The sequence below is a fragment of the Tarenaya hassleriana genome, unplaced genomic scaffold, assembly GCF_000463585.1.
Source record: "Tarenaya hassleriana unplaced genomic scaffold, ASM46358v1 Cleome13, whole genome shotgun sequence".
Lineage (NCBI taxonomy): Eukaryota > Viridiplantae > Streptophyta > Magnoliopsida > Brassicales > Cleomaceae > Tarenaya > Tarenaya hassleriana.
The window spans coordinates 1108182-1124515 of record NW_010963495.1 but is presented as its reverse complement, the minus strand read 5'-3'; the positions used below and the strand labels follow the sequence as shown (position 1 = coordinate 1124515).

General features: G+C 40.0%; 3 protein-coding genes across 3 annotated transcripts; all 3 read left to right on the top strand.

Annotated features, from left to right (window-relative positions):
* Positions 1–10: 10 nt before the first annotated feature.
* Positions 11–2260, top strand: LOC104807393 (uncharacterized protein ycf39). Its single transcript, XM_010532646.2, has 7 exons — positions 11–448; positions 548–646; positions 717–911; positions 1167–1259; positions 1346–1441; positions 1538–1678; positions 1886–2260. The coding sequence occupies exons 1-7, from the start codon at positions 65–67 to the stop codon at positions 2060–2062; spliced, it is 1185 nt and encodes a 394-aa protein (XP_010530948.1). The 5' UTR covers positions 11–64; the 3' UTR covers positions 2063–2260.
* Positions 2261–7227: 4967 nt separating this feature from the next.
* Positions 7228–10873, top strand: LOC104807392. Its single transcript, XM_010532644.2, is given in 5 exon segments — positions 7228–7781; positions 7784–8920; positions 9102–9310; positions 9394–9617; positions 9700–10873. Coding segments are annotated over 5 exon segments (2505 nt in total). The 5' UTR covers positions 7228–7582; the 3' UTR covers positions 10436–10873.
* Positions 10874–12971: 2098 nt separating this feature from the next.
* On the top strand, positions 12972–16331 carry LOC104807390 (probable serine/threonine-protein kinase At4g35230). Its single transcript, XM_010532642.2, is given in 10 exon segments — positions 12972–13274; positions 13277–13471; positions 13568–13703; positions 13967–14100; positions 14187–14292; positions 14446–14531; positions 15130–15318; positions 15381–15545; positions 15619–15732; positions 15847–16331. Coding segments are annotated over 10 exon segments (1512 nt in total). The 5' UTR covers positions 12972–13142; the 3' UTR covers positions 16102–16331.
* The last annotated feature ends 3 nt before the right edge of the window (positions 16332–16334 follow it).

The window sequence follows — 16334 nt, the reverse complement described above, 5'->3', positions numbered from 1 at the left end:
TCAACTTTTGTTTTCGCGTCCCTCCCTCTCTCTCTGACTCTCTGACCAGAAGCAGAGCCCTCGTATGGCGTCTTTCAGACTCCCCACTCAGCTCGCGACACGTGGCACTCTCAGCCACCACAACTCCTCCGCCTCCTCCGCTCCCGCCGGACGCCTCTCCTGGCGGCGATCTCTCTCACCGGAAGTCTTCCCCTCCACCTCCTCTTCCTCGTGTTCCTTTCACCGGAAAGTTTCGAACTTTGACGTGAAATGCAGCGCCGCCGCGGCGAATTTGGCTCCGGGGACGCCGGTGAGACCGACTAGCATTCTGGTGGTGGGAGCCACAGGAACCCTAGGGAGGCAGATCGTACGGAGAGCCCTTGACGAAGGGTATGATGTCAGGTGCCTGGTTCGACCCAGACCTGCCCCGGCCGACTTCCTCCGGGACTGGGGCGCCACCGTCGTCAATGTCGGTACCCACGAAATAATTTCGTATCTTTCCTTCGCATTTCACTATTTCAGTGCATTTTCGTATACCCTTTGATGTTTGGTGTCTGTGTTTGCGTAGGCGGATCTCAGTAAACCGGAGACAATTCCGGCGACTCTGGTCGGAATCCACACCGTTATCGATTGTGCAACGGGACGGCCCGAGGAGCCCATCAAGACGGTATGCGTCTGAGTTCTGTTTCGCATCTTGTGTCTGTGTGGATTTTGACTGATCCGTGTGTTAGGTTTAGGTAGATTGGGAAGGGAAAGTTGCTCTGATACAATGCGCAAAGGCAATGGGAATTCAGAAGTTCGTGTTTTACTCTATCCACAATTGCGACAAGCATCCCGAGGTTCCTCTAATGGAGATCAAGTATTGTACTGAGAAGTTTCTTCAGCAGTCTGGTTTGAACCACGTCATTATCCGGCTATGCGGCTTCATGCAAGTGAGTTTTGTCATGCGTATGTCCACATGATTGACATGTTCTAAATGCGTGAAGAAAACGTAATATAAGAGGTTCCAAAGGCGTAAACTTTTGTGTGTAGCTGAATCTCAATGCATTCTTTAGCGAGTAGCCTTCGAGCTTTACACCAGGTCTGAGTTCAAGAACTGTAAATTGAGGAATGGTTGTGCCCTCATTTGATTTGCTTTTCAAGGTGTTTTTTTGTTGTATGGTTCGAGTAAAATATGTTTCTTGCAGGGCCTTATTGGTCAATACGCAGTTCCAATTCTGGAGGAGAAATCGGTTTGGGGAACGGATGCTCCCACACGTATTGCTTATATGGACACACAGGTATAGATGCGTATACAGATTTCGTTCCAGGTATAAGCCTTGCGGGGAGGAAACACAGCGACTAATATGCTCTCCTGCTATATCAGGATATAGCTCGGTTGACACTTGTAGCTTTACGGAACGAGACAATTACCGGAAAGCTTCTCACTTTTGCCGGCCCTCGTGCTTGGACCACCCAGGAAGTAAGAACTAAACCCGTGTTTTCTGTCCAGAAGAAAATCCACTGCAGAAACCCTGAATTCAATCTCTCTTTCTGTGTCGAATCGTGCTGTGTGCAGGTCATAACCCTCTGCGAGAGACTTGCTGGGCAGGACGCGAATGTGACGACGGTTCCAGTTTCCGTCTTGAGACTCACCCGTCAGTTAACTCGGTTTTTCCAGTGGACAAATGATGTCGCTGATAGATTGGCCTTTACAGAGGTAAGAATAAGAGGGGAAAACGTTTGTTTCGGTTCACGATTTCGCATCAGACTCGGAAACATAGCATGCAGAAACAGAAACTGCAGTCTCTGCAATACGAGAATTCATCAGCTTAATTAGAACGTTGAGGCCCGATTAATCTCGCTAGTTTCAGGTTATGACTTATACGCTAAACATGTATATATATCCGATCCGATACACGTACAGGTACTGTCGAGCGACACAGTTTTCGCAGTCCCGATGGCGGAGACATATAGTCTACTGGGTGTGGATTCGAAGGACATAGTCACTCTAGAGAAATACTTGCAGGATTACTTCAGCAACATCTTGAAGAAACTGAAGGACCTAAAGGCTCAGTCCAAGCAAACCGACATCTACTTCTGACAAATCCCGAGCATGTCCGTAAGTTCCACACCGTAAAGCCTTTGTCTCATCTATACATTCAGTTCATATTTCTCTGTATTTCTTCTTCTTCGGCTCTGTATTCAGTTGATGTTGTTGCTGTAACTAAAATGGGTTAAGCTTGTGTAAACGCGTTAAGCTTAATGAAGGTGCAAAGCAAATGCTTGCTTGTATCCAAAAGCTAGGGTTTTTTGGTAAATTGTATATGATAATAAGTTAGAAACTAATACAAATTTCAATAATAAATATATATATGGAACTGGTTGCATTACAACCAACAGCACATGTACGAGTAGATATTATCCATTATAGAAAATACCATTCGGATCCAACATTGGTTGGCTTGCATGGATTTGGTGATGAATGAATGGTGACAATACATCAAATCTCAGAACAGAATAAAACGAAATATAAAATTTTAGGGGAATCTAATCATAGGTTGTATAGGTTTCTGTTCATCATCTAGCCTGTCTTGTCCACTGTCTTTTGTCTCTTTTCATCAATATTTTTATTTTTATTTTTTATTTTTTTTGGGTATAAATGTAATGAGTGAAATGGCATCAAACCTCGACACCACATTCCCACACCAGTGGCTATGACTGTGAGGTCTCTCCTCTCAGTTCAATCAATATATATATAATTCATAAATCAGATATATGAAAATGGAACTGTGATTTCTTCTTGACATCTTTGATCCAAATAAAAGAATGAAAAAAGGAATGATAGTTACAGGACAAAATATGATTCGTACAATAATGGTGTGGGATGATGATGATGATGATGATGATGATGATGATGATGATGATGAGATTGAAGTCATCTACCACCATCATTATTACTCATATAGAATAGAAAAAAAAATCTGGTATGGTGCTCTTCCCATCTTTATACATATATATATATATATATATATGTATGTATGCAGGTATCTATTATTTAGTTTATATTTATCTATTATTTGAAATTTATTTAAAAGCTATATTGCATATTTAAATTTAGTCAATAATGATCAATCATGTTTGGGCTTTCCTTGGATTCACGTGTTGCATGCAAAGGTCGGAAATCAGAGTTTATTTGAATATATTTTTTTATACATTGGTGAACCTATTATCATACAACCCTTCGGGTCAGACACCGAACACCGTATAATGTTTCATAACCCAATGGACCGGACGAGGACATCATTAGGACAGCATCGTGGACCAAGGAAAACCCCAAATTCACGCACACGAACCTGCAACACACACATGTAGGAGGTAAATCAGCCGTAATTAACAGAGACGACAGGTGAGAGATAAAGAGGCAGCAAGGAATCGAACCCTGACCTCATAGTTTTCCCCTATATATGTTCCTTAACCAACTCACATGGAGGGGGGGCACTGTATCTGCCGAAAGAGAAAGGAGAGAAAGTCAAAGTGATGGGTTCAAGTTTGAAAGTCCAACCTCTCTGCCCTTAAATCTCTTTTCCTTTTGAGGTTGCTTCAAAAGAATATCCTATCTCGATTTCATCATACATTCAACATTGCCCCTTAATTTTCAGATCCTCTTTCCGGCCATAAATTAATTTATTTACCATTTTTTTTTTCAAATACTTCACTCACTCATTAATTAATTATAATATATTAGCATTGTTTTTTCCATAGAAAGTCACAAAAAAGCCTCCACATATGGAATTTAAACGAGCCAATATGTAATGCATGTATGTCTACAATAAACGTTGGAGTCTCAGCCTCATGTGATATAACAAAAATAAATAACTTAATTATATGCAAATTTTACATGTAATATTATGTTACGTTTCTGCCATAAATTGTCAAGCTTCGTCTTTGGGGGAAAATGTCCAGCTTTGACTTAAAAAGACGCGCCTATTTTTTTAACATTTAATCTGATAAAACTGAATGATATTATTGTAATAATAAATAAATTGGAAAGTATATACATCCGATTTTTTAAAAAAAATATTTTGAAAAGATAAATTTTTTAATCTGTAAATAAATAAATAAAAAACTACATACATGCACCCACTTACGTGCGATGTGTATGTATATACGAGTAAATGGCATGTGTCATGTGCATGTACACCTTTTTTCCTTTCCCGAGTGAAATGTGCGTCACATGTCTCCTTGTCGTAGCCGGAATTAATTATTCATAGCCGGATTTTTTGTGTGTATATATATATATATATATATATGTATATAACAAAAAAGTGAAACTAATGTTTTCGAAATGAGGACGATGACAAGCGGATTCATATGGACGGTCGGCACGAAATCGCATAGGTTTAGATTGAGAGGACATTTCTATTTCTATGTATACATTTAAAGAAAAAACCGATAATAGCATAGCCAATCAATTTAATATGACAAGTAAAAAATAGTAAATATTCCACGTCAGCTCGGGCCAAGATGTGGAAGACGTCACGTCATGGAACATATAACTCTATTCTCTAACATTTCTTGATTTTTTTTTTTACTTCCTTACTCTTTCCCGAATTAATTACTTACTCGAACATATTCACTGTCTGTGTAATTTTTTTTTCTACTTATAAATAGATGTATTGCACATGTAGGTACGAGATATTAAATATTTACCACATAATACCTCATATTTTGATATCTAACTAATATTTGGATTCCCAAAAAAAAAAATATTTTCTCAATTACAATATTACGGCCACCAAAAGTAGAGAAGAGAAAAATAATTGTGTTTTTATTTCCAAATTTAATCCTTATTAATTTATTGTAAAGTAAAAAAATAATAATATTCTATCATTAATAAGGGTAATTACAAAAGGGTATTTTGGACAGAAGATTTTTTTCCTTAAAATATGTGTTTAGGGCCAAAAACAGAGGGAGTGATTTTTATATAAATAGCGTGGAGTTAAATTGTTTATTTTTAAAATGTGTCCTAGGGCAGACGCCAGAGAAAAATTACTGATTTTTTAGTATTTGTTCAATTTAGACATATTTTCAATTTTTTTACGAAAATATATTATCATTCTGTTTTTTCCTTGGGTATTAATGTGACGATATCGGTATCACATAATATAAATCTTCGTAGGATATTAAAAAATATAAAATGCTGACATATTGAGAATTATTGTGAAAGAAAATGAAATGCGAAAATATTATTAAAGAAAATAGACCGGAATAGATCTTATAAAAGCGTGGGACAACCTTTTTGATAAAAAAAAAGAAGTAATTATAGGCATATTAAAGTCAAGTTATTTGTTTCATTTGGTAAGAAGGTAAAAACAGGAGCTTTTTCAATTACGGCTAAAAGATCATAAATGCAATCTCTGACATAATTAATAATATTCACCGGTAGATTATTACTCCTCCATTTCAAAATATTTGTAATTTTAGATTATTTTCCATGTTTTAAAATATTTGTCATTCTACACTTTCAAGATATTTTTTTACAATAGTTTCCAATTTTATCCCTATTAAATTCCAATAAATTATTAATGATAACATTGTTTTTATCATTAAATAAGAGTATATGTGACTTTTTCTATTTTTTATTAAAAAACGTGAAATAACCTAAAACTACAATTATTTTGAAACGGAGGGAGTATCTTTCTAAATACCATTCATAATGATTTTTTTTTTCCAACTTCATTAGACGTGGGCACAAGTCACTACATGAACGTCTTAATTTTATCAAATCCATGATCAATCATGTTTGGGCTTTCCTTGGATTCACGTGTTGCATGCAAAGGTCGGAAATCAGAGTTTATTTGAATATATTTTTTTATACATTGGTGAACCTATTATCATACAACCCTTCGGGTCAGACACCGAACACCGTATAATGTTTCATAACCCAATGGACCGGACGAGGACATCATTAGGACAGCATCGTGGACCAAGGAAAACCCCAAATTCACGCACACGAACCTGCAACACACACATGTAGGAGGTAAATCAGCCGTAATTAACAGAGACGACAGGTGAGAGATAAAGAGGCAGCAAGGAATCGAACCCTGACCTCATAGTTTTCCCCTATATATGTTCCTTAACCAACTCACATGGATTTCCCTGGTTTATTTGAATTTCATGATCAGTGTATAGAAAATGGCTGGTCTATAAAGTCGTTGAATAAATATTGCAATAAAAGCTGTACAATTAATACCTGCATGCACGTGCCTATGTGTGTATATATGTATCATTATGTATATATGTGTGTATGTATTATTGCTTTATTATATATATATATATATATATATATATATATGTATACGTATATATTGAAGTCGTTGGTCGAGTCATGCGAATTTCATCTGAGCACTTTTCTTCCATAAAAACGGTCGCACACACGAATCTTGTTGCTTCATGGAAACATGAAACTTGTCATGTGGATGTGCGCGCACACATATTCTCATGCAGTGTCTACGTTCATAAATATATTCTCATACAGCTTATTATAAAATTAACATATGGAAAGAACGTTGACCAAATATCAAAAGTCATTGCATAAAATAAACCGGTTTGGTGAGGTTAATAATTGCGCCAAAGGAAAAGAAAAAACGAGTAATTAAAGTTTGAGCGACCAAACCAACTCCAAAAGTTTTGAATTGATTATTACTATTATTGTTGTAAATTTTGGTAATGTCTAATTTTTAAGTTACTATCGTTAATATATCTACACATATATTTTTTCAAAATATTTTTACCAAGTTGATTACAAAAAATTATTAGTTTAAATTAAAATAGATATAGTTTTTATATTATTTTTAGGTGCAAAATCATGTAAGCACGGAAAGTGGGTTTGTTTAGCAGTGGTGATCGATGTAATAAGAGAGTATGAGGGAGGTCATTTTGGGAAGATGATAATCCTTAAAACGGGTCAAACCTCCGGTCAAAACCAGAGAGGAATAGTAAGTACTTGCACGGTCTTTGAGCCTTGAAACAAAACTCTCGAATTTTCAAAGATCCATGCCTGAGTGCCTCCTCCAAGTACTGTCTTAAAAAGTTAAATCCCCCTTTTTTAAAAAAAAAAATCTTTGTATTGCATTCCCTTTAATTTCTCTTATTTCCTCATAATCCCGAAATTAAGTTGAAATTGGTCACGATAATTGGTAATTACCCGTAAAAAAAGAAAAAAAAGGAAAGAACACCGACGTATCCTCTCTCTCTCTCTCTCTCTCTGGTAGAAGCCGACGACAATCTCCGAGCTGGCAAGATTCCCTCTCTGTCCTTGTTGCTTTGGTTCTCTTAACTTTCCCTTCCTCTCGAGCTTGTCCCTTCATTTTCTCTCTCTTTCTAAACCCTAGAAGGTTAAAAAAACGGTGGAGGATTTTCTCGGGAAACGATCACTTCACTGTTTCCATCACCATCTCTGCCTCATGCGTCTCCTTGCTCTCTCCTCAACTACCTTCCAAAGTTCCTATCTTTTCATTTAAAATCTCCTTAATTTGATTATTCTTCCCCAATTTCAAACCTGGCTTTCTTTTTTTTTTAAATAGGTAATCTTTTTTTTCTTCTTCTTTCGGTTAGGCTGATGGGTTGTACGAGCTCGAAGCTCGACGATCTGCCGGCGGTGGCGCTATGCCGAGACCGGTGCGCGTTCTTGGAGTCGGCGATCCAGCAACGCTACGCTCTCGCCGAGTCCCACATGGCCTACACCCACTCCCTCCGGGGCATCGGCCCCTCCCTTCACCACTTCATCACCCACCACCACCGTCTCGCCGCTACCTCCGGCGGACCCTCCCGCCGCAGAGAAAGGGCGACCCGGAAGAAGACGGCGGTGGCGGTGGCGGTGACGATTCTCCGAAGAAAGAGAAGTTACCTGTTCATCATCGATTTCGCCCCTCTCACTCGGATTCGGGTTCGGGTCATCTCGAATTCGATTCGGATTCTGATGAGGAAGACGAAGAAGACGATGATTTGGGTTCACTGCATCATCATAACTCCGATCATTCATCTCCTCTCCATCATCATCACCAGCACCATCTCGGCGAGGGTTCTGCTCCAATCGGGTACATGGACCCGGGTCTTTCCCGATACCCGAACCCGGGAATGATGGGTCCTCCCGCTCCTTACCCTGGCGGCGGGTTTGTGCACATGAACTACATGAAGAACAAAGCCACGCCTCCATCGGTGGTGTATGAGCAGAGACCCATGAACCCTCAGAGAGTTTACATGGGCGAATCATCATCGTCTTCAACCTCTGGTTATTATCCTTACCCTTACCCTCCCAATTCGAATCCCTCGAATTTCCCCTATTTCTCTTACCCGAATTACCCCGCCGCACCCGGACCCGGATTCTACGGTTCTTCTTCCCCGCCGCGGTATGGGTCTTCGCCGCCGAGTGGTGCCTCTTCTTCGAAGCCACCTCCGCCCCCGCCATCGCCGCCGAGGCCTTCGGCTTGGGAATTCTTGAACCCGTTCGATACGTTTGTCTGCATTCCTGATTTGGAAGAGGATTTTCAGCACGAGGTTGTGAAGGAAATGCACGGAGATCAGACATTCGTGCCCCCGAAGCCCGCCGTCAACGACGCGGAGGATTCCGGCAAAGACGGCGGCGGAACTAGCGGCGTAGGAGGTGTTGGTGAGGCCTCTCTCTATCAGTCGAGACCGAGCGTGTCGGTGGAGAACCGGGGGATGGAGTACGAGGTACATGTAGTGGAGAAAAACGTTGTAGAGGATGCTGGTCGGAATGAGGAGAGGCGGAGCAATGCGGCGGCGCGTGGAGGGGGAGGCGAAGGAGGGGGTGGTCCACGTGCGGTGCCTGAGGTTGCGAAAGAGATAGAGGTTCAGTTCGTGAGAGCTGCAGAGTCCGGGAGTGAGATTGCCAAAATGCTCGAAGTGGGCAAGCATCCTTACGGTCAAAAACACGGTAGCCCCTTGTCTTTGTTCTTGTAGTTTATATAACTTGTGTCAATGCAGAGATTATGGTGTTTATCACCATAATCATCATTGAAAGTTCTCACCTTTCTGCAACTGAAACGTATAAATCTCCATTTTTGTCTATTATATGCTAAATTGGTCTGTGAATTTCATGTTTTGAGCTGCAACAGGATCCAAGATGTTACACGGTGTCACTCCATCGCGATCTGTGGTATCATCTCAACCCTCTACCTCCACCAGAAGCTCAGAACCTTCTTCTTCTTCAGCTGGGCCGACGTATGCAGAAATCGAGGAAGAGATTGCTTCTAGGTCACGAAATCTTTCATCGACACTGCACAAGCTCCACCTCTGGGAGAAGAAGCTTTACCATGAAGTCAAGGTGTGTGTTTTGAACAAAACGCATGTCCTGTTTTACACTCTTCCCCTCTCTTTAGTTATAGATTTTGTATGTTTATTGTGTAGGCCGAGGAAAAGTTGCGTGTAGCCCACGAGAGAAAGTTGAGGAAGCTGAAGCGGCTGGACGAAAGAGGAGCCGAGGCTCATAAAGTAGATTCGACACGAACCTTGGTTAGGAGTTTGTCCACGAAAATACGGATTGCCATTCAGGTGGTTGACAAAATATCAGTGACCATTAACATGATAAGAGACGAGGAGCTATGGCCACAGCTGAATGAATTGATCCAAGGGTAAGCTAATAGGACTAGGCAATATATGTTTGTGAAACGACATCATCGGTTTCAGATATCGATTTCTCGTTTTGTTTTGCAGGCTTACCAGAATGTGGAAATCGATGCTTGAATGCCATCAAAGCCAATGCCGAGCTATCAGGGAAGCAAGAGGGTTAGGCCCGATTAAATCCGGCAAGAAACTCGTCGATGATCATCTCGAGGCTACGAGGATGCTCGGACACGAACTGATTAACTGGATATTGGGATTCTCGAGCTGGGTCAGCGCGCAGAAGGGCTATGTAAAAGCCTTGAATAATTGGCTTCTGAAGTGTCTTCTCTATGAACCCGAGGAAACGGCCGATGGAATCGCTCCTTTTTCGCCCGGTCGAATAGGGGCTCCCCCGATTTTCGTAATCTGTAACCAGTGGTCGCAAGCTTTGGATAGAATATCCGAGAAGGAAGTTATCGAGGCTATGCGCAGTTTCACAACGAGCGTGCTTCAGCTCTGGGAGCAAGACAGGCTCGATATTCACGAGAGGATGTCGGAAAATGGGGATTCGGACAAGAAAGTTAGGAACTTGGACCGAGAGGAACAGAAGATACAGAGAGAGATCCAAGCTTTGGAAAAGAAAATGGTCCTCGTGGCTCCCAGCCATGGCAGTAATGACCTCTCAGTATCGGGTAACGCAGTCTACCGAAGCGAAACGGGCAACGACAGTTTGCAGGGAAGTCTCCGACGGATTTTCGAAGCTATGGAGAACTTCACGGCCGAATCCACGAGGGCTTACGAGGATCTCTTGCAACGCGCCGAAGAAGAGAATGTCTCACGAGACTGATAATAACAAGCACAGAAGAAGAGATCGAACAAGGAATATTCACTGGTCGTATGGACATGAACCTATACCGGGGTTCTCGAAGATATGCTCGAACAGGATGATCATCTACGTCCAGTGTTTGAAGAAGGTATTATACGTAGAAAGATAAACATATACGTATACAGATACCGTATTTTTCAAGCTCCGGTTCGGATCAAGATACGACTCCAGAGACCGCGAACTGGGACGAGGGAGACGAGCTCGACTTTCAGGTTGCATATCATCGTTCGAAAGGGCAAATATTTTGGCCATCGAAATGAGTGTGTATATGTATGTATGTATGTATGTATGTATGTACGTATATATGTACTGAAAACCTCGTCCATGTACGTATCTGTCTTCGACAATTTTTATTTGCTCGGTGTACATAATAAAGATTCGGAATTGATTTTCCTCGCAGATTCTGGAAATCCGTAACAGCCCGGAAGATTTATTTTGATTTTTTTCATGATGAACTGACCAGGTGTTGAAATTCTGATTTTATTCGATTCGTTACCGAAAAAGTTATCGAAATTCTGATTATATTATCTACATAATAGATTTTGATAATTAATTTGTTGTTTTATGATCACAGTGGTATGAGAATAACTTGAACCCTATCCAGAATTTTTACAAACGTTTCTGGAATTCTCAAGAGAAAATAAAATAAAATAAACAAAAAAGTATAGGGTTTAAATTGTGAGGAAGAAAAAGTACAGGGTTTTTATTGGGATTTTCCCAAATATGTAATAAATTCAGGTAAATGTCATTTTTTAAAAAAAAAAAAGTTGCATAAAAACCCAATCACGTTTTGTAATAAATAAAAGCATGAAATGAAACCCAATCATCATTTTTTTTCAATGATAATAACCTCAAATTTCATGTGAACTGACAAAACGGTCCATGCTTCTCCGGCTGGCGGCCGCACCAATTCTCGTCTTCCAGTTGCCGTGCCAAACATGTTTAACGTGAATATGACGGACGTCTCAATATACATTCGAATTTTGGCTTTTATTTAATTTTTTTCTTATTTTTATATTTGATTATTTCAATTTATAAAAAGTTATATTTATATGTACAGATATATGTTATTGGACTAGATTTGTTTAGGGTAGAATTGAAATTAGTTATGATAGGTCCGAATATATACCCTAGATTTTGAATAAATTATGCTCAAACATATGATCCAATAGTATTTAATAACATATAATAAAGACTACAGAATGAGATAGTGCTCGAGCATCTAATCATAAAAGCCATTTGAAACACTGACACATATTTATTTGAGAATATTGGGTGGGGGATGACCCATTTTCACATTGGTTATATATATATATATATATATGCAAATGCCCCAAGCATGGGTGGTTAAAATGCGAGTGAAAATTATTTTGGAAATAATATAGTTGAATTATATGGATTGAATTTTAGATGGTATATATAAAAAATTAGAATTTTCAAATATTTCAATATAGATTCAAATAATGTATACAAAGTTAAATAAATAAAGGATAAAACATATTGTTATTATAATCATTATGATGTACAGATTTTTTTCCTCTCCCTCAATCATGATCTGATATATTTTGTAAAAAAGTTATTTGTTGGGTATCGAATTATTTAGAGCTGAGATAAGCATACAAAACATTTCGACCGACTAAGCAATCATGTTTTAAGTATGAACACATTTTTTTTTGGTCAAACAAAGTATGAACAATTGTGTAATTTGTTTAGAATTTTAATAATCGTGTTCCCGAGAGAAAAACGCTGCAAAAAAAGTATATATATATATATATATATATATATATATATAATGTCACATTGGTAAAATATCAAATGAAATTTCTAAAATATCTTCAATTAATATACTGTTTTTTTATTTTAAAACTATGTTATATTTATGCTGAAAACAGTAAAATCAGAATTTATCATAAGATACTGCGTCGGATAATACAACAGCACCTTTATTGTGATAATAATAAAAATCTAAAATAACATTTATCTGAAAAAATAAATAAATAGAAAACGTATATGAGAACCCTTTTGTTGTGGTGAAAGCTTGATAGGTCACCCCCCTCCTTCCCCAATCAACAACTTGAGCTGGCAGTGTGACCTGTGATTTGCTTTCTCTTGGTACCAAATGCGAATCATATACAAATTATATATAAAATATATATGGGTTTGGCTTTTCAATTTCAGTGCTCACCAAAGCAAAGCTCCCGTATGAAAAATATGCATCATTTAATTTATATTTTAAGCCATAACAGTTGACCTCTAAAGGCATATGGGAGAGGAAAAGATAAGGAATAGAAAGTGAAAAGCCCTTTTAACGAATCCACACGTTATGTTCGGAGGAAGGATGAAGGACGGTAATAAATTGATGATGATCTGTGTCTTAATGGTAAGAAAATCTCACGCAAGATTTTACTGATGCCATTTTAAAAAAAAAAATCAGACTTTTGTCTGTGTTTTTTTTTTTTCCTTTTAGATTTTAGATTTGGTTTCTTCTACCATAATGACAACTAGGAGACACTGTCTCAGAAAACTAACCTCAAAGTCCAAAGAAGCAAAGATTAAAGATCCAATTTTTATTTCTCCACCACTACCTCTCCTCTTTCTCTGTCGAGGAACCGGGAAGAAGAACACTTTCTAAACTCGCTTTGCCCGTGAGAGAGAGAGAGAGGGAATCATGGGTTGTTGTCAATCATCGATTTTGGGGCAAGACCCACTTCGGAGAGACCAAACCCAGCAGCAGCAGCAAGTGGCGCAGCACCACGTGGTGATTATGCCTGACTCGACAACGGTGGAATCGGCGGCGGAGGAGGAGTCCCGCCGTTCTCGGAGTTCTCGTTCGCCGACCTGAAGGCGGCGACCAACAACTTCAGCTCCGATAACATCGTATCAGAGAGCGGCGAGAGGGCCCCCAATCTTGTCTACAAGGGCAGGTTGCAGAACCGCCGTTGGATCGCCGTCAAGAAGTTCACGAAGATGGCTTGGCCTGATCCTAAGCAGTTTGCCCGCTCTTCCTGAAAATTCCTTCGAACTGATCGATTTTTGCTTCCGGATTCTGCATAGAACTGCAAATTCGTGGGTGTTTTTTTTTTCAATTTTCAGGAGGAGGCATGGGGAGTGGGGAAGTTGAGGCACAAAAGACTGGCGAATTTGATAGGTTATTGCTGTGATGGAGATGAAAGGCTTCTTGTTGCTGAGTTCATGCCGAATGATACTCTTGCTAAGCATTTGTTCCACTGTAATGGTTCTGGCCCTTTCCTTTTCCATTCTTCTTTCTGTTTCCCATAGATTCGGGTGGATCTTCTCCTATGCTTTTAGGTTGGATAAGTTCGAGTTGAGTGAGTTTCCCATGGATTTTGGTGGATCGTTTCCATGCCTTTTTCTCTGAGAAACATTTATACAAAGATCTGATTGGCATTTCTTGTTTTGTGAATTCATGGATGTTAATGTGATCTTCTTTGAACTGAACTTTTGGGCATTTTCTTGTTTTGTCACCCGCAGGGGAAAATCAAACCATCGAATGGGCAATGAGGTTGCGAGTAGCTTATCATATTGCAGAAGCTCTGGATTATTGTAGTAGCGAGGGTCGGCCCTTGTACCACGATCTGAATGCGTACCGAGTTCTCTTTGACGAGGTATTATTCTCTTTCGCGCATAAATGTTTTACGAAATGTGCCGAGTCTTTGATGTTTAAACCGTATGCTTGATGGATTAAATATAGGATGGTGATCCCCGTCTTTCGTGTTTTGGCTTGATGAAGAACAGCCGGGATGGTAAAAGTTACAGCACGAATCTCGCTTATACGCCTCCTGAATATCTAAGAAACGGTATATCAAGTCATGAAACTTTCAACATTTCAAAAGTGGATTTGTTCGACAGATTAAGGAGTAACTAACAGTTTATATATTACCGTGTTCTTTCCTTTTACCCCCCTCTCGGATGTATCTATCTCATTGTTGGCAAAATCTTCTGCGTTGTAGGAAGAGTGACCCCTGAAAGTGTTATTTACAGTTTCGGCACCGTCCTTCTGGATTTGCTTAGCGGAAAGCACATCCCTCCGAGCCATGTAAGCTCTCTCCATCTATTCGGATGACAAAAGACATATGCCTTTGTTTCAAGTATAGAGCCTTTCTGCTCATTAGTGTGTGATGACCTGATGTTATATTCCGATACAGATTATGGAGAGATTTTGGTTTCTAGGAAATTAAATGGAGTTTTTCCATTCCGGGTTAGCTCATAACTAGCTTGAACTGGACACAGTTTCTGTGTCAGACTGATAGTTGTCTATAATCCGCTAGATCGCTGCTAGGACCGTGTTCCACTTGTTTCAATGTCACACAACTGGTATGATGCTCCTTTTCTCGGCGATTCTCACGAAACAAACAAGCTCAATACCGATCTTGATACTCCCACTGTTCCTCATAAGCTTAGCGGTGTAACGGTTAACTACAACACATGATGATTCCGGCATCTATTAGCCGATACCTCTTTGTTTCCAGATTTAGTATAATTAGTATGGCACAGATAGGAAGATTGTTGATACTGTGCATGGTTTCGTATATCTTGAAAGAGGTGCACGTTCATGGTTGTATATGTTCGAGGGGTGTGGCATACAAGTGAATTGTTATGGGCGCTAATCAACTGATATCTTTATATGGTTATAGGCTCTCGATATGATACGTGGCAAAAACATTATCCTGTTGATGGATTCGCATCTCGAGGGAAAGTTCTCCACGGAAGAAGCTACAGTTGTTGTTGAACTTGCCTCGAAGTGTTTGCAGTATGAGCCAAGGGAGAGACCCGATACGAAGGATATCGTCTCAACACTTTCTCCCTTGCAAACTAAATCTGATGTAAGGAACTCAGTATATGTTTTTCTGCGTTTCGATCTTTCTCACCAAACCTCTTGTGGCAGGTCCCGTCTTATGTAATGCTAAGAATCACAAAACACGAGGAGGCGCCTTCCACCCCGCAGCGTCCACTTTCACCGTTGGGAGAGGCATGTTCAAGAATGGATCTCACAGCCATTCATCAAATCTTGGTCATGACACATTACAGGGATGATGAAGGGACAAACGAGGTATGAGACTCAAGTGTCCCTGAATATTTCGCTTTAAGAACTAATGCATTAAGAGCTTTGCTTGTTTTTTCAGTTATCTTTCCAAGAATGGACACAACAGATGAAAGATATGTTGGACGCTCGGAAACGTGGTGATTATGCCTTCCGGGACAAAGATTTCAAGACTGCCATTGACTGTTACTCGCAGGCATGTCATCTTCCATCTGCATCTGCTTTCGCTTTATCTGCTGCATAAGACATGAACTCATTCATTCAACCATTCATGATGTATATCGGTTGTGGGTTTCTTGTCCTACCGCAGTTTATAGACGTAGGAACAATGGTGTCACCGACCGTGTTTGCAAGGCGTAGTCTATGCTACTTACTGAGCGATCAGCCAGATGCAGCCCTCCGAGATGCGATGCAAGCTCAGTGCGTGTATCCCGACTGGCCCACCGCCTTCTATATGCAGTCTGTGGCTTTGGCCAAGCTGAACATGCACACTGATGCTGCTGACATGTTGAACGAAGCAGCTCTCCTCGAAGAGAAGAGGCAACGAGGCGGGAAAGGATCATGAGCTTTTCGAGGTTCTTCTATGGAGGAGAGAATAAGTACATGTTCAGTTTCCCAATTTGCTGCTCCTGAGAGAGGCTTCTGAGAAATCTGTTGTAGAATCTTTGAGCCTGAGAGAGGAACTGAAACCGAAACCATGGTCTGTTGCTTTTGTTGATTGGGAATGTGAAAACAGGGGGGATGAGATGTTTGTTGTATTGTATCCATTCAAAAATGTGCATTTCTTCCGATCTCTTT

What these genes read in the sequence shown, in the direction of transcription:
- LOC104807393 (XM_010532646.2), top strand. Translation starts at nt 65, where the DNA reads ATGGCGTCTTTCAGACTCCCCACTCAGCTCGCGACACGTGGCACTCTC. An exon ending in GGGGCGCCACCGTCGTCAAT is followed by an intron (nt 449 to 547) that starts GTCGGTACCCAC and finishes GTGTTTGCGTAG; the next exon opens with GCGGATCTCAGTAAACCGGA. An exon ending in CCGAGGAGCCCATCAAGACG is followed by an intron (nt 647 to 716) that starts GTATGCGTCTGA and finishes TGTTAGGTTTAG; the next exon opens with GTAGATTGGGAAGGGAAAGT.